The sequence below is a fragment of the Poecilia reticulata genome, linkage group LG13 (assembly GCF_000633615.1).
Source record: "Poecilia reticulata strain Guanapo linkage group LG13, Guppy_female_1.0+MT, whole genome shotgun sequence".
NCBI lineage: Eukaryota > Metazoa > Chordata > Actinopteri > Cyprinodontiformes > Poeciliidae > Poecilia > Poecilia reticulata.
In genome coordinates, this window is record NC_024343.1 from 23846066 (window position 1) to 23869564 (window position 23499).

A 23499-nucleotide genomic window follows, 5' to 3' on the forward strand; every position below is an offset into this window, starting at 1 on the left:
CTCCGTCTGTGAAATATTACTACCTGTAGCGCGTAGCAGCGGTTCAACAGCGAGAGCAGAACCAGCGTCTTACATCGCAGCTCGAAGACTTAAATTATTTTGCGGGTTTTCTGACAGTCATGCTAATCCGGGTGAGTGTTTGTACCTGTGCGCTGCTTTACCTGCTATCTGATCCTCCATATATCTTTTTTACTGCAGTGAGCCTTGATGTAGCCAAACTCCGTCAAGTATGGCATTGTTTTTATGCCATATTAGATTCGTTGTGTTGATGCATTTTGATGTGCTTCACTCCACGTGCTTCAATTTTCCACCGCAACACGCAAACATCCCCATTCACTGAGTGCGTTATACTTTCACATCGCTTAGGATTTGTTGCTGCGCGTTTGCGCAGTGTGAAGGAAAGAGGAGACCAGCTGCACAGGCAGGCTGCGAAATGAGAAGGAAGTGATCGGTATCTGCAACAAGAGACCGTGATCGGCGATCACCGATCATGCACTTTTTCACGGAAATCGGCCGATTATGATCGGTGGCCGATCAATGAGCACACCTTTAATTTTAAGTCAACGAGCTAGCGGTGTTAGACGCTGGTCCTGCTCTCGCTGTTGAACCGCTGCTAAGCGCTACTGGTAGTGATATTTCACAGACGAAGCTCCGTTTCTGCTCCACAAGACAGTAAACTCTCACACCGAACCTCTACTTAAAGCTGCAGCAGGAAAGATTTTACCTACTTATTAAAAGTTTGGTTATGTAATAACATAAGATAGATAATCCCTGGAGAAAAAAATTGATCTGCCTCCTCCTGGTATTCTGCAGAATTACTCCCTTCAGTCAGAACCAATCAGAGCCAGCATTAACCAGCAAGCTGTTCTGTCAGGAAGTTTTGATTCATTAAAGTTGGGACACTTTATTTTGATGCAACCTGCATTTGACTTTGAATAAATATTTCTTCTCTTTTTTCTTTTTTTTATATTATTTGAGATAGGCAGTGTTAATAGATTTATTTGACTGATGTATAATTTATGGTACTGAGAGCCTTACTGTTAAATATTGTTTTACTAATTGCAGGGATTTCAGTTGTCCTTTTGACTAAGTAGCTGCTGCAGTGTGCCTGCAAATATTTTCCATGTTTATGTCTAAATTAAGTGAATTTATTGCCAGAAAATTTTTCCATTGTGTCAGATCATATAGCAGTATTTATACTTAAAGCGAAAAATTAACAGCCAGTCCAGGTGATCGGCAGAGATCGGCCTCATGGATGATCGGTATTGGAATCGGCAGCAAAAAACCTAATCAGAGCATCCTTAGTTTTTCGTATTTCTTTTTTGTACCCTCAATGCTCTGAATCAGATGTGTGACCCAACAGAGAATCAAGACAAAGCCAATGTGCCCTAAAGCCATTTACAGTAATTTGCTTAATTTAGGAACTAGAGAGAGTTTCTTAGGATCATCGCTGTCATTACGTTGTTGTGATTGAATGMAGACTTCCCAGACCAAAGTGCCTCTATACCCAGTTTCAGAGCTGATCAGGAAGAGAGTCTGACTCCAACCATCATTTGAACAGTTTGTTCAATCTGGGTGAAGATCAGAAAGATAACAGACTTCAACCCTAAATGATGAGAGCTATCTAGAAAAAGAAAGCCAAAGACCTGAACATMATCTTCAATGGCTTTAGGAACCAGAGCTCCACTGAACCAAGAGCAGCAGAAAAGTTGAATGTTCCAATGATGAATCAAATTGTAAACGTTTATTTGCGTTGGGATTCAGTCACTCTTCCATCAGATAGAAAGCTAATATGCCAACACAGACACAAACCGTTTCTTAACTTTCTGTTAAGACGATAAACCTCAGAAAGATGCTCCTGAACCATTACTGATAAGAAAACATACAGACCTAATCTATGCAGCAGGACTTTGGGGTTGAAATCAGCCTCCAGCGTTTTGCCTTGATGCTCCATTTCTTCTAATGGAGACCACAACCAGAGTGATGGATGAACTGGTGGTGAGGTCAACTTGTAGACCAGCTGGGAGAGACAAGAACCACAAAAAGAACAATGTTAAAAAGCTACAAATCATTGTAAAATACAATGTGATTCTGTAACTCATCTATTAGGATCTTTAGTTGGTCCCAGTTATCCTCACAGGACAATAGCTGGGGTTCTTAATGTGCAGAATTGTACTTTCTACTTTTATTCAAAAACCAGAATAGAGACTTCTGCTAAAGTTTGGTAACCAAAATTAAATGTTGAAAACTTACAGAATAAGAAAAACCAATAATTAAAACTGAAAAAGCCCTAAATAAATTAGATAAAAGGACAGAAACATGGCAGTGGCCTCTGACTCTACAAGTAATATACAAAGAGCTAAATTACACAAAAGCAGTTATTTAAAGCGTGTGGAAGAACTTTATGCATTATTTCATCAGAGTTTTAATTCCACAGCAATATTTCAGCTCACCAGGACGCTGGAGTTCACAGATGATCCCACAACTGATCCTCAGCAGGAAATGGCCGCTCTGCGCCGCACTCAGCTCTTCTTCACCATCCGTTTCTGAAACACACCATCCTGTTAAAATACTGCCTGCTCAACACTTTACTGCGAAGGTACAGACATGTTTCAACAAACTATAAGAATATGTACAGTTTTCTTACCAGAAATATCACCAAACAATGAAAAGCGGGACGCGTTGTTGTCCTCGCGTGACCGAAGATGGAGAAACAGGAAATTCTATGAAGTTTCTTCTTCTTCCTCTTGCGGTTTTTGCGGGTTGGCAAAACAACAAAAAAAAAAACTTTCCGGTGTGCATCGCCGCCACCTACTGGTGAGGAGTGTAGGTAAAAATGGCAATTTTATTCAATTTGCAGAGAGAAAACATTATACTTTTAGTTCGGACTGTCATTGTTAGATATTGAAAGAAATACTGATAACATTCATTTCTTGAGTTATTTGGTAGAACGTTTTCTCAGTCAAATCTCGCTTTCACCTTTTCAACTTTTTAAGATAAACAACCAATAACTTTCATTGTCAAACTGCGGGACTTTGCATTGTATTAGGTTTTCTCACACGTACAAGTATTACATATGTCTATATATTTTATAATATATTATGTCTCTTACATGTCTCATGTTTATGAGGAAAATATATTTTTCATAAATACCATTAAGCTTAAAAGTATTCATACTCCTTCCATGCTTATGTTTACGTTCTAAATCAGTTTCCACTCATTAGTGTCCTCTAGCTCAACACACACAGCTGAATTTTTTTTTTTTTTTGTTTGTTTTGATTCGTGGTTTGTGATTTGTAAAAACGTGATTAAAACGTGATTCGTCTGCATGTCCTGTCCCTAAAATATCACAACTAAAATGTTTATCTTTGTGGATTCTTGTGTATCTGTTTAAATTTGATTTCTGGCTACATCTATAACCACAAAGATCACAACTGAAAGGTTTCTCCCCTGTGTGGATGTTCATATGTGTGTTTAAATCACCTTTCTCCTAGAATCATTGCTCACAAACATCACAGCAAAATGGTTTCTGTTCTAGGGTGGTTCTCTTGTGTGAGATTAGATTTGATATATAGATAAATCTTTTGTTTTACAAAGATCGCAGCAGTAAGTTGTGTGGCCTGTGAGGATTCTCATGTGTGTTTGAACTTGATTTCAGGATATATCAGTGTACACAAAGATCACAACTGAAATATTTTTCAAATGTGTTTCATGTAATTGTTTAAACTTGATTCCCATTTACAGTGGATATGGAAAGTATTCACACTCCTTTACGTTTTTCACTCTTTGCTTCATTGCAGCTATTTGGTAAAAAAATCTAAAAAGTTATTTCTCATGAATGTAAACTCAGCATCCCATCTTGACAGAGACAAAACAAACGTAGAAATATTAAAAGATAAAAACTGAAATATCACATAGTCATAAGTATTCAGACCCTTTGCTCTGTATTTAGTAGAATCATCCTTTAGAAGTATCAGCCATGAGTCTTCTTGATAGTGATGCAACAAGCTTTTCACACGTGGATTTGGGGATAGTCTGCCATTCTTCCTTATAGATCCTCTGCAGTTCCATTGGATGGTGAAAGTTGGTGGATCCATTCTCAGGTCTCTCCAGAAATGCTCAATTGGGTTTAGGTCAGGACTCTGGCTTTGCCAGTCAAGAATGGTCTCAGAGTTGTTCCGAAGCCTCTCCTTTGCTATTTTAGATGTGTGCTTAGGGTCATTGTTCTGCAACCAGTCATCCAGCCTCTGTGCTCTTTGAGCAGTTCCTACAACCTCATGATTCTCATTCTCTGACATAAACTGTGAGCTGTGGGGTCTTTTTTCTGGTGAGTGCCTTTCCTAATCAAGTCCCATCAGTTCAGTTGAACACAGCTGGACTCCAATGAAGGTGTAGTACCATCTCAAGGAGGATCAGAAGAAACATGAGTTTTTTCTGCAATAATGACATTGAAATAATCATCATTAAGATATCAAGATTCTGTCATTGAAAGATCTCATATTATTTTTGGAAGGATGTTTTAAAATGGATAGCCAAGTATTTCTCAACTGGAAAAATGTTGTCAGAAAGGCATTGTTTGTGTTCTTATCTTGGATTGTAAATAGGCAAACAAACTCCCCTTTAATGAACATTGATCTAATTCTTGAAAAAGTCATAGATGTACACAAATCCAAATGTAAGACAATGTCGCCTAAGTTCTGCATTGTCTCAAACATTTTCTGTTTTTGTAGTCAGGAATCATCCTGTGTTTTCACTGTTTTATTTATTTGTGTACTTATTTATAAATACATAACTAAACAAATAAAAAAAATAATACAATTAATAAATATATTAATTTCCTTTTTCTTTTTAGTTTATTGTTCGTTCTGCAGTTATGCTCTAAAGCGCTGATTGATTTGTATTTGAAAACTTTTTGTATTGCTGCCTTGTTGTTTACACATCTTCCAATAAAAGGAAATTGCCACCACCAACTTGTCACCTTTAACACACTCCATACCAGTAGATGGCGTTAATGCTACTTCACGGTTTTTGCCAACCGCCAATAAAAATCAAGAAGAAGGATGAAAAAAGAAGTTCTCACCATATGTCTATGGTTACATGTAGCAGGCAGAGCTTGTTTTGCAGGGACAAGGATTTGCCGAGGCTTCTGAAAACATGCTGGCTGCCTTGGTGTGTGGAGCTGCGGTGTTTCCAGGGCTTTTCTTCGGCTTCAGGAAGATCTTAAAACACACCAGGACGCAGTGGAGCGAAGCCGACGTCACCGTAGTCAGTGAGAGGTCAGCTTCCTCACGAGTAACAAGCTAATGTTAGCGAGCTGCTGCTAAGGTCGTGGGGACTGAACTTCTAATATTTCAGGGATAGAAGAGCTGTTAAAGTCGGGACATTTAGCTTGCTTTTCAAATGAAGAGCCTGGTTATGCTAAAACCGTCTGACCACTTTATTAGGTACACCTGTAAATCAGCTAATGCCTACAGCCCAACAACTGTGGCATGAAGACTTAAGAGAACTTCTTTAAGTTCAAACCATGAATGAAAAAGGAGAGGAAAGTGGATGTAAATAACTGTATAAAAAAATGGCCCTGAGACATGCTGGTGTTAGTATTTCAGAAACTGCTGACCCACTGGGATTTTTACCCACTACTTCAGAGGCGACTTTGAAGACTGTTTCAGCAGCTTACGGTGTGTGGAGTACAACTACTGAACTCGCAGCACTTCAAACCTTGAAGCAGACGGGCTACAGCAGCCGATGACCTTACCAGATGACCCTTTTGTTCCTAAGAACTGGAATTGAGGATTTCATTGTAAAAAGGCTCTCCAACAATGCACAAAATGCCTCATGAGTCTGGAGCAGCTGCAGTATTAAGATGGTAAGGGGTGAAATTAGGTGTAAGTAACATGAAAGCATGGATTTATCCTGATGTGTAACAGTTGTTCAGGCTGGTGGTGGCAGTGTTATGGATTTTGTCTTGGCACATTTGTTCCCCCTTAGTACAAGCTGAGTTGTTTCAGCATCGATTAAATCATGAATTTGATTAAAGCTGTTGTGTTTCATTTGTCCAGTATAGTAACATAGCTGGTTTGATTTGGAGTCTTTTGGTCACATAATCTGAAAGCTATCGGAAAGTAAATCCATATTTTTTCTTTAGAGGTGACCTATTATTCTTCCTTGATAAGATTGGGATACAAAACATGTCCATTACATTTGTTGCATAAAATCTTTCTCTTTTTGCTTTGTCTGTTTCTAGAAGCAAAGACCAAGGGGAAATACTAACTGTATAAAAGTACAGTATAGTTGAAAAATATAATAATTTTCTTGTGTATGCATGTCACATACACAAGAAATCTATAAATACATGTTTCTCAAGAGTTTGATAACCGTTTGTGTGGGGGCAGGGATTGTTTGACCAAAAGCTGCTTTTTGGCCCATTAATTATTTTAATAAGAAATGTATTTCTGTATTCATTCTTAATTATGGTAGGATTAGTCCTCCATACCAGTGTACCCGTCTTCTCATGGGCACTTCCAGCAGAATAACGCACCTCAACACAAACCTGAAATGTAGCTGATATGGTAAAACAGGAAATTTACATCATGAATGTAACCACGATGACAGTATTTACTAAAATCTATGAGGGCAAAAAAAGGGCAGTTTTCAAGACTAATGTGTGTCCAGCCTGGTACTAGCAAAGGGTAACTAATAAAGTGGCCTAAATTAATTTGAAAAACAAATCCACAAAAAAAAAACATGCATCAAATTTGTTCTCACTCTATGCTGTTCATTTTCTTGACTAATTCTTAAAATAAATGGAAAATTGTTAAACTTTTTTTTGATTCCCCAAATTATTATTCAGTAATCAATCCATCATAAGTTTGACAGGAGTCAAATGAGTTTAAAGTCACAATTTATAAAGAATAATACATTTTTCAAGCTTTAGTTGAATGTGCAGAGGCTGTTCCAGTTAAGTTTTTCAAAAAGATCCAGGGATATTTTAGCTTCCAGGGTAAAAAAAATAAATAAAAAATCGGCATTAGGATTCAGTTTTACAGTAGTTTAATTTCATCTGGTTTGATGTGTTTCTACAGACTGCTTTCTGCTGTCCATGGGTCGCTGGCCACTGCAGCTGGAGTCACAGTTGTTTCATCTTGCAGGGATGTGATGACTGACAGGTGAATAACTCTATAAATCTACTGGTACATTTTCATTGTAGTATAGGAAAAACAATCCAGTTAAAATGCTTCATGTCTCATGATGCACAGTCACTGGCTGGTGAACAGTTTTGTCCTGTTTGGAGTTCCCTACATGGTCTTTGACATCTACGCCATGTATCTGAGCCACTTCCACACTGAGAGGAGCAGAGCTGGGTCCAAAGCTCCCAGTGGACACTCGCTGCAGACGGTCAGGGCTTTCCTTCGCAAGGACTGGATGCTGGTTCTCCATCACGCGGCCCTGGTTTTTATTTTCACACCCATCACACTGGTGAGATCAGTGAGGAAATTCATATTCATTCAGTCGAACCTTTGCCGTCACAGATTTTCATTCATTTGGAACGTTTTGTGTCAGATCTAAAATCATTAACTTTGAGTGAGATTCTTCGAATGTTTTGACGCAGCTCTTCACCGTTTGGAAATATTTCCAGATCACGAAATAGTTAATTTAGGTGAAATATTCTTTGTAACAAAGTCTTTATTGGCTAGATTAGGTCCTGATGTAAAGGGAGCATATATCTATGACTGAAACGAAACATTAAGTTAATTATTGGCCACATTGTGCCTGTTTTTAGTTTTTCAGGAGAGGTTTGGGGGATTTCTTTATTGGCTGCATGTTCATCACAGAGCTCAGCACTCCCTTTGTCTCCATAGGGAAGATCCTCATTCAGGTGAACAATGAAAGAAAAACATTCTCTTTCTCATTCTTTGCATCACATCTTGGTAGACTGCTCCAGTTTTTTAACTCGCACGCTTCCGGTTATGTTTACAAACAGCTGCGCCTCGACGGCACCAAGCTGCATAAAATCAACGGCCTCATCGTGCTCCTGAGCTTCTTCACGTGTCGCATCCTCCTCTTCCCCTTCATGTACTGGATGTACGGCCGGCAGTTCGGCATTCCTCTGCACCGAGTGGCCTTCCACCTGCCTCTGCACTGTAACGTGGGGAACCTGGTGCTGCTGGCTCCACAGGTCTACTGGTTCATCCTGCTGCTGAGGAAAGCACAGCGACTCTACCTGAGGCAGAGGAGGCCGCAGGTAGACGAAGATGTGAAGAAGGCAGACTGAGGAGCTGGTCTGTTCATTTACGACACTGAGACCGGAAAGCATGGCTTCTGTGCTTGGTTTTACTAAAGATTTATTTGGACTGAAACGTTTTTACAAGTATTAAGGCCAGTTTAAGAAAAAGAAAAAAAACTAAATACGAATAAAGTCGTATTTTGAAAATAAAGTAGTAACATTACCTAAATAAAGTTGTAGTAAACACAAAAACATCAGATTATTAACCAGTCTTTTGACGTGTAAACAGATTTTTTCTTTATCTGTAAAACCAGTAGCAAAATATAATTCACAATAATTTGTTTTACCACAGTTGAAAGACTACTTTTTCCATGTCAGTTCTCCTTATAGTCAGACTTTTTTTTGGGAAACATGACTTTATTCTTGTAATTTTATTTTGGTTAATTTTCAGGTAGACTGATTAAAAACTTGAAGTCATGCTAATGCTAACTACAGGGCACACCTTAACATGTCTCCATGGTCAAATTATTTAAAATCTTTTCTACAACTACCGCCATTTTTGCCTGTGAAAAGTTTCTTTTTTTAATGATTCAGATGAACCATAATTCAAAAGTAATGTCACATTTTCATTTGTTAATTTTCAGTAAATTCTTCTTAATTATTACTTTTATCTGTTTCGGAGTTATTTCAGAGGCCATTGTGGGATTTTTATTCATTAAAAGGGCCACCAACAATTTTTTCCACATTTTTGGCCTTCAAATTGAGCTTTATGAAAATGTTTTCTAAGGTCAAGAAATCAATCAAAAAGAAATCTAGACTAACTTCAGATGCTTTTAGCCTTAGTGGTCTACTTAACACTGGTGGATGTTATTTAACGTTACAGTTCAAAAGAGCCAACCTTGCTGAATATAACAAGGATAGCTCTCAACCTAATTTCATATCCCCTAATAAAAATAATGAACCAATCACATCTTTGCACTAGAAAATAACACGTATTTACTAGAGTTCAGGTTTTACACCTGAGTAAAGTGGATTCTGAAATTCAAAGCGCCTCATCTCTAGTAGGAAACGCGCAGAGAGCATCTGTTCAAGCTGCAGACGACACAAGCTGAGTGATCTTCTGATGCAGCACTGCCTTCATGTGCTGGTTGCTCAGGTTGTCTGTGATGGTGGAGAAGAAGTGGCGTGCGTCGTCGCTCTCCGAGTGGCTGCAGCTGTCTGGGAAAGCCGCCATGACGGCCTCGTAGTGGCTGAGGATCTCCAGGCTGCACAGGAACAGAGGCTCAGACTGGCCTCCTGGCATCATCACCTGGAATAAACAAAATGCATGTCAAATCTCAATATCAGTGCTCGCAATGACACAATCATAAGGAACTATTTGGATAAGATATTTCAGGGCGCACACATTAAAGATGCTTTCTTTTAATTATCTTCATCTTGTTATGATCTTGTAACAATACCGCCAACTCCCATTGATGAGCAAACTTTAAAAATTATACATAAATTGCTCCATTATGATTTATACTTCTGTAAATGTTGCACAGCTGTGTGACATCAACGTTCTTCTGTGCATGCGGGTTGCTTTGGGAACATAAATCGTTCACACACAAGTGTCACTGCGGTCACATTTAATTAGCAGTCTGAACGACAACCATGAGAGAAAAAACTATGTAAATCAGTAAAAAAAAAAAAAAATGGAATTGAGCAGTAAGATCTGCTTTGTGATCAACCTATTTCCTGGCTTTATCAGGGTTCCCATATCTGCATCCATGCCTGTAACTTCATAGCCATTAAAAGAAGTTTTTCCACACCAAACCTTTGCTGCAGCTATGTTGCTGGTAAAATCCAGATATAATCATTTGATTCCTACCTGGATGTGCTGAACGTGGCAGAAGAGCTGGCTGAGAACGAAGAGGACCTCCTGGCTTGGAGCTGCAGCCGCCTCCTCCATGTGAGCATCTTCTGATTCCTGAGGAGAGTCTTCTGCATGTTCCACAGGATTATGATCTCTTTTTGCAGCTTTAACAGACGGATTTAACTCTGAGGAATCAGGAGCTTTAGGACACTCTAAAGAAGAAGAATGAAGAGGCAGCTTGGCTTTCACACAGTTCATCATGTCCCTCACAGCATGGGCGTACAGCCTGCAGATGTGGGCCCAGCCGTCAGAGGACAGCCAGTCGGCGCAGCTCGAGCCGCAGAGCAGCTGCAGGACTCGCAGCAGGAGAACCGACAGGCGCAGCTCGCACGAGAACTGCCTCAGATCCAGGAGGGGCAGGAAGTCCACATACTCCAGAGAGAACGGGACGCTGAGGCGAGCCGACGTGATCAGCTCCCTGAGGACGCCCAGCAGCCGCTCCCACTGGGAGACGGAGCACCAGGGGAGGCTCTGCGTCAGCGCCACCAGCAGGCCCTTGCTGAACATGCTGACGTGGTCGGGCCGGTGCCGGTCCAGAGAAAGACAGGACAGCATGGTGGACCGCAGGGAGTCGGACAGGGAGCAGCACTCCATCCAGGCTAAAAGACCCGTTCCCGGGCCGTACTCGGGGAGGTCCAGGCCGGACCAGTCCTAGGGGGGGGGGAACAAGGACAGGAACGTTGCTGCAGCCTGGTTCAAACATCCAAACCCTTTGATCATCTCAGCCCGTTTCAAATACTTAATGAAGTCTAGTTTATTTGAATAGCACATTTCAGCAACAAGGTAGTTCAAAGTTCTTTACACCTTAAAAACATCACACAGTCACCAACTGGGAAATGATCAATAAATATCACATTTTATCAAATACCATCATTAAAATCATCAATGCACATCAACTATATTGATCAATAATCCATTTTCTACTAATCAAAAGCAACTTTAAACAGATGGGATTTTATCCTTGCTGTAAAGGAACTCAGTGTTTCAGCTGTTTTGAAGTGTTTCTGGAAGTTTGTTTCAGTTTATAGATTAGCATAGAGGCTAAATGCTGCTTCTCCATGTTTGGTTCTGGTTCTGTGGATGCAGAGCAGAACCAGAACTAGAAGACCTGAGAGCCTTAGAAAGTTGATACAACACCAGCAGATCTTTAATGTATCGTGGTGCAAAACCGTTCAGTGATTTATAAACTAACAACATCTTAAAGTCTATTCTCAGAGCTACAGGGAGCCAGTAGAAGGACTTTAGAACTGTGTGATGTGCTCTCACTTCCTGGTTTTAGTGAGCGCGAGCAGCAGCGTTCTGGATCAGCTGCAGCTGAACGATTGATTTCTCAGGCAGACATGTGAAAACGGTGTTGCATTAATCATTGTGACTAAAGATAAACACATGAGATTCTCTAGAACGTGCTGGGACATTAGTCGTTCAATCCAGGAAATATTCTTCAAGTGCTAGAAGGCCGACTTTGTAACCGTCTTTATGTGGCTCTGAAGGTTCAGAAACACTGCACCCAGATTTCAGATGTCATCAACTTAAAACAAGCTTCTATGTCTTGTTGAAAAGTTAAATTTGTCTTATTTTGCACTAGAAATTAGGCAAAAAAATACTTATTACTAATACGTGTTTTTGCAGTGTGGACATGATATTCCTACCTGTTCAGGAAGGTCACAGACTTCCAGCAGAGAGGAGGGCACCTCGTTTTTAAAGTGCTCTCCCCACACGGGCCTCAGATGGAATCGAACGGTCCAGTCCAACTCCTCGGCCTTGTTGTAGAGCCAGTACAGAGGCCTGGACCAGCTGCTGGGGGCTGCCTTGATCTCCGCCCCCACCAGCTGCCCCAAAGTGGTCAGCACTGACACCAGCAGCTCCTTGTTGTCCATGGAGCGTAGGTGGACGGCGCCCTCTGCTGGCTCCTCCCAACATCTATCAGATGATTCATAATGAAGTTAAAAGGTGAAAAAGTAGAAAATATAAAACATTAGAAACTTCACATACACACACCTGTAAGCCTGGTTGTAGAGTTGGGCCAAGACAAAGAGGAGGGGGAAAGGAGAGCAGCTCAACACCCAGTGAGGGGAAGGAGCTGCTTCCACTGACAGAGCAGCATGGAGAAGCTGCAGACTGAACTCTGTGTCTATCTTATCGTCATCTGGAGATACATGGAGAAATCACAGAGCGAATCCTTCAGCAAATGTTTCAACACATCATCCACCCAAGTACATGTGAGGCCTGGCTACAAATACTAGAAGACATAAGAATTGAAGTTAATAACTACAAATAAAAGTCAAATATTTATAAAGCCTGAGAAATAAAATGATTCATAGCAGATTGTGTCACACTTTGTCAGATTACAAACATAGAGTTCAACGAATTGCTTTCCTAGACATGAAAAAACATTAACGCATTTCCAGAAAACGGCTGGATGTTTGTTTTTTAAACAGTTTGACTGATTAGTTGAGAGCCAAATGGAAGTAAAAGACGTACGAAAAGTCAATTTGGGATAATGGGTTCCCTCTAAAGTTTATGGTTGTATCAGGACAAAATGTGAATAAATACAAATTCTTTCACAAGGCTCAGTAAGTTTTCCAGAAGATTTTTTAAGAAATAACAAGGGCATCCTCACCCATAGCTGAGAGGTTGGGCAGGACAAAGGTGTTGACGACCTCCTGAGGCAACAGGAAACTTCGCTGCTTCTTCTCCTCATTCATCAAGTCTGGTGTCATCAGAAGATCCAGGAACTTGAGGAGTTGCTGCTTCTCACTGGCTGACATGGATTTGCTCCTGATTGTGTCCTGCAAACACCTGCATAGCAGATTCCTACCACTCGCAGCATTTACTTTATCATCTTTAGGTTCCCCTTCATTTTCTCTTCCTGGCTGAGCTTTGAGTCCAGGCAGCTGCTGCAGGATCTTGGCCATCAGGGAGAAGGCTCCCTTGTTGAAAACGGCCGAGTGGCAGCAGGACTTTAACGCTGCCTCTGGGTTCTGAAACGCCACTCTGGCCACCAAGGAGACGGCGGTGGTCAGGTTGCCTTGCGACACTGCTGCTGAGGCTCCTCCCCCTCCTTGGATGATGCAGTTGAAGGCCATGTTGAGCTCCTGTTGGAACCCCTCCGATACAGCGGAGGAGACGGGCTGCTTGAAGAAGCCCCTGCTGGATAAACCCAACATGGCAGCAAGCGTCTGGTTCTTGTCTTCTAAAGAAAGTGCAGAAAAAATATCTGCGGCGATCTTCATCAACTTCCTGCATTGACTAATATCGGAGTTCTCAGCGTGTAGGAGACTCATGAGAGTAGAAGAGAGGCTGAGGAGGGTACGATGTTGCCGGAAAGCAGCTTGATTTTCGTCCAGGCAGTGAAGCCAGAGCTCAGAACGAGCCCAGGATGCCTGGCCTGCAAACAGCTCTGCAAAGCTGTGGTAGTCCTGCAGGCGGTGAGCGATGATCACCGCGGTTACCTGAGCCTGAATGTCAGGAGCGTTCTCATCAGCAGGAAGGTCCAGGGGTTTGAGCAGATCTCTGAGCGTGTTCGTCTCCGCCGCAGCTTCAGGAGCTTCGTCGAGAGCCATCAGGACTCTCTGGATGCTGCGTTGTAGCCGGACGGCAGAGAAACATGGAGTCGAAGGGTTGCTGACCACCAGAAGGCCTTTATCTTTCCAAAACTGTGCGAGACCTGTGATGATCTTCAAGGCTTCAAACAGCTTCATCGTGCCGGGCTGAAACCGAGACGGCGACAGAGAGGCACTCAAGTCTTTCTGAGCGTCTCGAATAAGTTCAGCACTGAGGGTCTCAATCTCTCCTCTGCAGCCGATCATTTTACACAAAATGTCCAACTTTTCTTTTACAGGAAGAACGACTTCCTGCGTTATCAGGAAGGACGTGTACAGAGCATCAAGAGAAACAGATAAAGACTGAAAACACACATCTGTAGAAGCCACCAGATCCGTCATGTCTTTCAGCGCATTAAAGAGAACATGCAGGATGTCACCGTTTGCAGACGATGCTGTTATTTCTGCAGAGTCCAGCTTCAACCTCTTTGCAGCGTGAGGAGACTCTGAGGACAGACGTTCAAACTGGTTGGCAAACATCGTCTCTATGGTTTCTTCGGTCTCTGATTTAAGTTCCTCTCTTCCTTTCCACAGCTCCCACCAAACTTCCAGAAAAAATCTGACATCTTCTTCCCCAGCGGGATCGCTCCTGACGTGATCCGTTAGCCTTCCCAGCTCCATGGCGATCCGATCCGGAGGAAGGAGAAGGAGGAAACGGGCAAAAATGGGCGCAGCAGCAGTCGACTTCACCAACTCTAGCAGGACGGCGTGGTTCACCTCAGGGAGGCTGTTCTGGAGGGAGAAGAACGGATTCTCCCTCCACGCCTTTTCTACATCCTCCTTAGCTTCTCTGCTCAACAGCTTCAACCACACAACACAAACAATCCTCTTCTTCCAAGTTAAAGCTTGAAGGTTGGGTTGACTGTCAGGGTCATTTGGTCCACAGATTTCTTGGAGTGCTAGCAAGATCGGGCGCCCAACATGGCTCCAGTCGGCTTTCGGAAGCGAGGACAGAGACGAGTGGAGACACAGCTTCTCCGCCTGCAGGAAAGCCCCCTGAAGAATGGCTGAATCTGAAAGAACCAGAACTTCATGATTTAGTTCAAGCACCAGACAGGTTTATAACCAAGGCCATTTCTAGCTTTCTGGGGGAGGAGATTCCTAACCCTTTAGGTAGCCCACTACTACATTTTACAAGTGGTTGAAATTATAAATCATGATACAAGTTAAACTCATAAAAAAACTATAATACAAGAAAATCCACAATCCTCTATCCATCAGTAATTACAACAGATTTTGAATGTTTCTAAAAACTCAGCTAAAATTTGAATAAACGGGTCTGGAGTCATTTATCTTTTTTTGATAGCATTTGTCTGGCCTCCTTTTCATGCTAACGAGAATGATGGAAAGCTGTCAATCACTGCCGGTGACCCGGTACATAACTCCATCTGAGAGTACAGTCCAACAAATATGAGCTAATAATGACAACAACAACAAAACACCAGCTAAAGTTCATCTTTACAGTTTATTCTGTTTACATTCTACATTTAGTTTATTAACAAAAAATGTATTAAATATATATATTTATATACAGTAGACGACAAGCGGACTTCATAGGGTATGAAAACAGTGGAAATATACATTACCTTTGTTCATAATGAGCGCCATGGCGGCTGAATGAGGAGAAAAGAAGCCCAGTCAGTAAAAGCAGCTTTACAAACCAGACCAGCGGTTCTATGTCGCGGTTCAACCCAGTTTACTGGTATCGGCGTGCTACAGTTATCCTCATTTTTTTTAACATCATGTCAACATTTCAAGAGTCCAGTGCTTCCGCTTTTTTAACGTGTGGCAGCGGTCAGCTGTAGCTACAGCGACGCCTCTGGACAGTGCCGGTACTGCGGCTCCCACAGCCACATCGATATATAAAGTAATTTTTAAAAAATCCTCTACTATAAAAATACATTATTTTTTATTCTCTTAAGCATTTTCTAAAGTATTTTGTAATTTTTTTTTTGTCATGCAGTTTTCAGATGATTGTCACGTGATACAAGGTGAGCTGCGTGAAGTTCTTTTTCTTAGAAAATGAAAGCGAAAGCGTCTTGATACACATACACAGTTCTACACGGAGAACCAAAGTGGAAATCACCAATGAATAATCACCATGGGTCTGCTGCTGGAGTTTTTTCTGTGCTATTTTATAGCAACAGGTATGTCGTTTAAAGACGTTTGTGTATTTTGGTAAGCATGGAGTCATTTTGTGTGGAGTATAACATTGTGTTATACTAATTCGTCATATAACCCTCCACAGGCGTGCACTGTGTTCATCAGATCCAATGGCTGCCCTGTCAGTTCACAGATGAGCATGTGAGCCTCAATAACGAGGGTCATGTTGAAACTCAGCTCATCCATAGACAGGCCATGCTGCAGTTTGGTCAAAAAGGAGACACTCCTGTTAATCCACATGCCATCACTTTTCTGATCACTGGTAAGTCACTCCCTGCGGCCTGTAAGTCAAGGAAACGGAGCTGGAAACTGCTGCATTTCAGGTTTTATCCTTTCTGGCGTAGGATCCAAGCTGGACCTGCGGCGGTATCTGGACGGGGTGGAAGCAGAGCAGCTGGAATGTGAGCTGCGAAGGTACAGCACAGAGGGCATGCACATCCACTGGCCCAGCCAGGAAGCGAAGGATTACAACCGATGGTTCACCTGCACCCTGAAGCAAGACAAGGGCCTGTTCACGGTCACCGGCTTCCTCAGACATCCGTCTAACGAACCTCCACCGGGGCAGCAGGACTACCGCAGCTGGCCCGCTATCGCTGACACTGAGATCCTGACTACATCTGGTAAACCTCAACAGATGAGAAATACAGTGTTGAACATTCACACCTCGTGAGCTTTTTGAAATGACTACGGCAAACCTTAAGTGTAATTGGGGCTGAATCGGCTTAATCGTGATAAATGAAGAAATTTTGTAATCGATTAATTACTAACTGGATTATACAAACAGACTCTAAAATGGGCATTTGCTGAAAGAACAACAAACAACCTCAGAGCACTAATTAAGCCAAAATTACATACAAATTAATATATTTTAGATTTATGATGAAAAAAAGCTTATTTTTCTGTAACGATTTTCAGCCCAGAACTCTTAAAGTGTCATTGTTCAACTTCTGTAAAAAAATAAATAAAAATCTTCCTTTAGGCACATTTCGCTATTATAATTATTGCAGCTATTAATTGTTTAATTAAAAAAGAATCAACACATCATCCCTATGCTGTGTTGATGTTTTAAGTGAAACAGATAGGGCTGAGTTTTTTTACACGTTGACGTTAGAAGTATCTTTTAGCTACAGATGCATTCTTCACTACAAATGATCAAATGCACAATAAAGGAATGCTGCGTTATTGCATTCTAGGCAGTCAACTATTTTATTATTTAAAATAGGATTTGAAATATTTGCCTATTTGTATGTTATGAAGTATTTACTAACATTGAATAAAATAAGCTTAAGTGGTCAAACAAAAATCAGCAGAATATGCCAAATTGTTTTACCTGATTATTCAACTAATTGTCAGAAAACTTAACTGGGAGATTATTTCACTTATTGCAAGACTCTTTTAAACGATCAAATAAAACAAACTGCTACAAGTTCCTGAAAAGTAACTTGTTAGTTTTGCCTTATTTTATGTGTACTACAAAGATATCTGCACTCAAAACAAGACAAAAACACTTGGTAAGATTTCGTGTTTTTACAGTGTAATGGTTTTTCTGTAGATGGATTCTCCCACCTGAGCTGTAGATCTCTGCAGCTCCTCCAGAGGTACCCACTGGGTGCTGCTATGATTAACGCTCATCTCCCCAGATTATCAGTTTTTTTCTGTTGCCTTTTCCTTCTATTTCATAGTAATATGACACTATGTTGCATATTGCACACGATTCCAATAAACCACATTAAAATGTGTCAAAAGTTTGAGGGGATGTGAAAACCTTTGAAGTTATGAGCATCTCGTACTTCAAAATCTGAATGAAGGTGTTTACCACCCTAATTCATCCTTCAAATGTTGATGTATGGTTAACTTTGTCCCGCAGTTGCCATGGTTACCAAAACCCAAACTCCCTCTGTGAAAGCCACCCTGGGTTCTCAGCAGAGGCTCCACTGCCAGTTCGGCATCGACCACCGGGGAGCAAACACCACGGTGGAGTGGCACTGGCAGCAGCGCGGAGAGAGGACCAAACTCTTCAGCCACTGCAGCCGGACGGGGCAGATCCAAGGCTCCGGAGTGGGGAAAAAGGCCCTCGCTGGAGGAGATGCCACCTACACACTGCCCTTCACCAAGATGAGCAGTGAAGGGACATACATTTGCTCTGTGCTTGTAAATCCACTGTTTGGGAATCAGGACGTAGTGCTGCAAATCGAAGGTGAGAGAGAGAGAGAGAGAGAGAGAGCTTCTCAGTCGGGTCAGTAAATAATGTCGCCTGGTTTGGGTGGGAATAAAAATAAAACTGTCTTAATAATAAAATCCAACAAAAAAAGGGATTGAATATTAAAAATAATGATTTTTATTCACAGTTATTAAAACCCCTTAACCTGCGACGGAATGCCCGCGTGTCGTGTTTCCATTGTATTTTCCGGGGGTGAGGGTTAAGGGGGTTTAACCAGGCAATTAATTACATCCAGTAGGGAAACCCAAACATTTCTCCCCTGGGCGATACGCTCCCATTCAGGAGTTATAAATAATCCTCCCAGCATAATCCAGGCTGTCTTCGCTGTGGGATGTTCCCAGAAAACTTGCAAAGTGATTCACCTTGGAGGAATCCTGACCAGGTGCCACAACCACCTAACCTGACTCCATCTGATGCAGAGCAGGAGCAGCTCTGTCCCAAATTACCCCCTGAATGACGAGGCTAATTTCATCCACTCATGTCCAGAATCTCATTATTTCAGCCATATCTCATGACTGAAGGCAAAGGTTGGAGTCTAGACGGCCTGGAAAATTAAAAGCTTTGCTTTTTTGATCAGCTTTTTTTCCCACCATGACAAACTGGAGTCTGTCTTTACATCTCTCGCTCTACTCTACCATCACTGTTAAGGTACTGAAACTCCATTGAGTTTGTAGGCAAATAAATCAGAGTTTGAATATAGCGAACTAAACAGGGCTGGTATGAATGAGCAAAATTATGCAAAACTTATATTTTGCATGTTTTTATGCTTCCATTCGAACTGTTTGAACTCAAACTGTTTCTAAAACCAGCCCACGTACCTAAAATGTGGCCAGTTTTAACCAGACAAATAGTGCCCTTTATTACATCCATTTTGGACCTTTGGTTTACATTAGTTAACACAGACTTGAATGCATGTTGCACTGCATACATGCTGCAATTTTTTTTTACTGTGTTTGTGAATACATTTTAAGAAAGAAAGTATTTGAGAGGCTGCTTCAAGAATCCTTTAATTGTTTTTCATTACTGATTGAAAATCTATTTGCGCCAGTTCCTAAGCACTAGAAACCTATTTTTTAAAAGAATAATTGTATATTTACCTAGTATTGCATCAGTTTATCTTTAAAAAATTTATCATTTCATTCTTTTAGAGCCTCCCCGTGTCTCCCTGAACGTGGGCCCTGTTCTATCTGTGCTGGACGGCACTGAACACAAGGTTGTCTGCGAGGCAGACAACTACTATCCTCTGGACGTGGAGATAAATTGGTACGAACAGGACCCGGCGGCGTTGGGTCAGCGAGTCGGGGCCCCGCTTCCCAAGATGCTGCAGAACATCCTGCTGTCCAGCCACAAGCACAACCAGGACAAGACCTACTCCTTGTCGGGCTTCTTCTACCTCAAGGCTTCGCTCAAGGCTTCAGGGAGGCAGTTCACATGCATCGTCTCCCATAAGTCGCTAAGAATGCCTGTCAAGAAAAGCTTCATCCTGCAAGTCGAAGGTGAGAGTAGTCCCGAGTAGCTGCGCTGCAGAACCACGGTCCACCACCAGATGACAGCAGAGGGTTACATCTGGTTTGTTCTCTCTGTTCAGAGCCGACCAGCTGGACCTTTTACCTCATGGTTTTATTCATCTTGGCCTTCCTGCTCGTTGTTCTGGCTGTGATGCTGTCTGCCCTGCACACAGGTGACCAATCGCTTTAAAATTATAAGAATGTAAGACCCATGTGCATTTTATTATCTAAATAAGACTTGTATTTTTTTTCTCCACAGCAAGAAAAAAGTCTAAGCAGGTAAAGTTACACTGAATCAGAATTATTTTTGAGTCAATTACCAATTTCAGTGTAAAATGTAGGAAAAACCTGATGAGTGTGTGAGTGTGTGTTTTTTATCTTTGTGTGTTCTGAGCAGAATAAACCATACTGAGCAGCGATGGACCATGAAGAGAATTAAGACAACCAGCCTGGACTTCCTGACTCTTTTCTCCATGTGCATCTTATGATGATCATGATGATTTGTTACTTGTATGCAGCTTGTGTTTTCTACATTGCACTGACTTTAATGTAATTTTAAGAGTAATAATTCCTGGATACGAAAACTTGACAAACTACTAATTGCTACTATTTGAGGTGTGGCTGAGTAAATATTGAAGAAGTTGTATTTAAGCTACAATTCCAAGCAAAAGTTTTCACCCCCTTTGAATTTTTCACCCCCACAGTTTGCAGGCATACAGTCTATATTTCACGCGATTTTCAGGGTTTTATGATGTAGAATAATTTTTAAAAATGGAATAAATCTTGGGTGTGCTGTAGTGGCGCAGGGGTTAAGCACAACCCATGTATGGAGGCCTTACTCCTTGACGTGGCTGTCACAGGTTCGATTCCCGGCCTGGTGACCTTTGCCGCATGTCCTTCCCCATCTCTCATTGCCAACTTTTCTGTCAATTAACTTTCAAATAAAGACCACTAGAGCCAATAAAACCTTTTAAAAAAATAAAAAATAAATAAATCTCAAGTGGGAAAATTATGCAAGAATGGTTTTCAAAATTTTTACAAATAAAAATCAGAAAGTGTGCCGTCCATTTGTATTTCTGCCAACTGAAAGAATTCTTTGTAGAATAATTTTTACAGGTACAAATCTTTCCAAACCAAAACATTTGCCTATTCTTCTGTTAAATAGTTCAAGCTCAGGCAGATTGGATGGATCTGTGAACAGCAGCGTTTAATTCTTTCCAAAGATTCTTAATTGGATTTAGGTCTGGACTTTGACTGGACAATTCAAAAACACAAAAATACTTTGTTCTAGGAGTCTGCAACCTTAACAACCCAAAAAGCCATTTTTCATCTCAAGCCAGCCAAAAAAAAAAAAAAAAAAAACTAATTTGGAGCTGCAGAAGACAACTTATCTATTTATATAAATATCTACTTTGGGGAATGTGTTGCCATAATTAAAAAATGTGTTGCCATAATTTTAAAAAAACCCTAAATTTTATATCTGTTTTTAGGATTTAAAATTACAATAAATGTAAAGGATGATATTCTTTTTTTCCGGGATGAAAAATGATGCAAAAAACATATATAGATTAAAATCTAGTTACAAGAGAAAAAAATTCAGAGCAAATATGAAAATAAATAGAAAAACCTGAATTTTATATTTGAAGACATCAAATGGTTCTTTTTACTTTATAAAGTTACTAAGAGCCATTGTGGAAGATACACTTGCTACTCTAAGTATGTTTGGCAGTTTTATCCTGCTGGAAGGTTTTTTTTATTCTGCACAATTATGCACCAATTTGTGTTGGTTTGTTGCACGAAATAACCGTAAACATAAAATCAGACCTAAATGTCATTTTGGGTAAAGGGTTAACCCAACATGCAGATTTTTATGCTCTAAGAGTGGAAGCTAAATGATCTGTAAAAATACATAATTTGTTTCAGGAGCTAATCATTTTACACACAAAAAAATAGGAAGGGTCTTGATTTATAAGCAAAATTTTGTACAGTGACAGAAAACAGTGACAAATCTTTGCTGAAAAAATATTTAGCAAAACAAATCTCACCATTATTTATCTGACTAAAACTGAAGTAGTGCAGAAAGTATGTAGCACATTTTACTCCTGTAAACAACACAGAACAGTTTTCTTTACTCTTACTTGTAAAGCCATTTCACTTAATTAATGGAGGTTTTATTAATGCGACAGTGGGTACTTTACACTTTATGTTTCAAACTTGACTTGTTTTGAACCTGTTGGATGATCAAAATATGATAAAAAAGGCAATTCAGGGATGAAATGAATAAAAGTTGTAATTTACTTTAAATAAAAAACCTATAAAGTCTTTGTTGTAATAAGTACATTAGGATATATGATAAAAACACAATCATTTGTCTAAATTTGGGTAAGAACAGTGAAATACAGACTTGACCAATGTGAGAGGGATGAACAGCACTACACAAGATTGTGATTGACAGCGCTAAGACCCGCCTCCTGGCTCTGACTGGTTGTTTCTAGTGGGACAAAGCAGACAAGCTCAGTTTTTTTCATATTTAACCTGTCTCTACCATACTGTATCAACATGGTGATATATTTTATAATGTACAATCAGATTTATTCTGTTTCTTTGAGGTTGCAGAACTCTGCATTGCCTCCATCACAGAAAAAAAAGCCAAGTCCAGCATAGAGCGGCTGAGTGAAGGTGGTCTGGACTCTGTGGAGCAGAGTCATGGTTTCAGAGACATCATAGAAAGCCAGAACACCTGCACTGTGATCCAGGTACACTCCCAGTTTGTATGACTGAGGACCTGACACTGGAGTCTCTGCTTTGTTGTGGCTGAAAGTGTAACCAGCTCCTTTCAAACTTATCCGCTCAATGTCACAGCGTAGCGCCCACGACTGATCATTAAACCCAAACAGCGATTCATTTGCTCTCCCTCCTCTCTTGATGCTCTTGTATGCAACTGCTACGAAAATTCCTATTCCAGCCCATTTAAACTCAAAGTAGCATCGTCCAGTCAGGCTCTGCCTGCTCAGCACCTGTCTGCATGAGCTGAATCTCTCCGGGTTAGGAGTGAAGGACTCGTCCTCGTACCACACTATTGCTGCTCTGTTCTCGTTGCTCAGTTTCAGCGTTCTGAAAGCTGTGTTTGGATCCAGACTGATTTCACAGGCGTATTTCAGGAATTCAGCTCTGCTCTTTGGCTCCGGTCGGGAACTGGACACCGTCTGGAGGGTGTGTGTCCCAGCGTCTCTCAGGATGTCCTGCAGTTTGTCACGGAGCTCGGACGCGGCTGCTGTCACGTCCTCGAAGTGCCTCAGAGGATCGACGTCGATGCCGGTTGAGTCTGCGAGGTCACTGGGGGCTGACAGTGAGGCGTAGCTTTGCAGGAACTGGTTGTGATCTTCCAAGTGTGAAAGCTTCTCCAGCTCAGCGTCTCTCCTCTTGAGATCATTGAGCTCCTGCTCCAGCTTCTCCTGAGCCTCCTTAACCCGAAGCACCTGAGCTTCCTGCTGCGATCTGATCCGCTGCTTCACATCAGAAAGTCTTTTCTGGAGGAGCGTAATCAGCTCAGTGAAGATCTTCTCCGTACTCTTCACTGCTTCATCAGCAGAGACGCAGGCGTCCTTCACCTCCTGCTGGAGCCTCTTCAGCTCCTTCTCCTGGTCCTGGATTTTCTTCTGGATTTGCTGTCGATTCTCCTCCAAAATGTCAGAGATATGGACACATTGCAGCGGCATGTAGGGGAAAACAAAGATGTCCAAAGTGTGGAGGAGAGCATAATTATGATGAATGTAAAAATGGGAAGGATAAGTGTTGTAATTGTGGAGGGCAACATAGGGTGACTTATGGAGGATGTGAAGTCAGAAGGAAAGCAATGGAAATCG

The 23499-nt window shown here is 41.2% G+C and overlaps 5 protein-coding genes across 7 annotated transcripts in view; 2 read left to right on the forward strand and 3 right to left on the reverse strand.

Annotated features, from left to right (window-relative positions):
- LOC103474892 (zinc finger protein OZF-like) overlaps positions 1-3024 on the reverse strand; it is a 38803-nt gene extending 35779 nt beyond the window's left edge. The window contains exons 1-3 of one of the 3 annotated variants that reach the window (XM_017308189.1): positions 2648-3024; positions 2454-2546; positions 1891-2020 (exon numbers count right to left, since the gene is read on the reverse strand). The gene's annotated coding sequence lies outside the window, so the exon portion shown is untranslated. The remainder of the gene's footprint in view (positions 1-1890; positions 2021-2453; positions 2547-2647) is intronic. The other 2 variants (XM_017308187.1, XM_017308186.1) reach the window with 2 other exon arrangements.
- The window catches only part of LOC108166809 (zinc finger protein OZF-like), a gene marked incomplete at its 3' end in the record, with an annotated part of 267441 nt that overhangs the window by 2766 nt on the left and 241176 nt on the right, over positions 1-23499 (reverse strand). The gene's annotated exons all lie outside the window — the stretch shown is intronic.
- LOC103474890 (protein FAM57A) lies at positions 5076-8885 on the forward strand. The gene is made up of 5 exons (XM_008426155.2): positions 5076-5276; positions 7083-7166; positions 7257-7476; positions 7781-7876; positions 7982-8885. Exons 1-5 carry the CDS (start codon positions 5155-5157, stop codon positions 8270-8272), a joined length of 813 nt encoding a protein of 270 aa, XP_008424377.1. The 5' UTR covers positions 5076-5154; the 3' UTR covers positions 8273-8885.
- On the reverse strand, positions 8497-15500 carry gemin4 (gem (nuclear organelle) associated protein 4). Its single transcript, XM_008426154.2, has 6 exons — positions 15328-15500; positions 12760-14754; positions 12138-12285; positions 11789-12059; positions 10095-10790; positions 8497-9533 (listed from the first exon to the last, which is right to left on the reverse strand). The coding sequence occupies exons 1-6, from the start codon at positions 15347-15349 to the stop codon at positions 9312-9314; spliced, it is 3354 nt and encodes a 1117-aa protein (XP_008424376.1). The 5' UTR covers positions 15350-15500; the 3' UTR covers positions 8497-9311.
- On the forward strand, positions 15777-20462 carry dhrs13b.2 (dehydrogenase/reductase (SDR family) member 13b.2). Its single transcript, XM_008426153.2, has 8 exons — positions 15777-15888; positions 15990-16166; positions 16249-16524; positions 17772-18101; positions 19274-19621; positions 19714-19806; positions 19893-19912; positions 20031-20462. The coding sequence occupies exons 1-8, from the start codon at positions 15843-15845 to the stop codon at positions 20043-20045; spliced, it is 1305 nt and encodes a 434-aa protein (XP_008424375.1). The 5' UTR covers positions 15777-15842; the 3' UTR covers positions 20046-20462.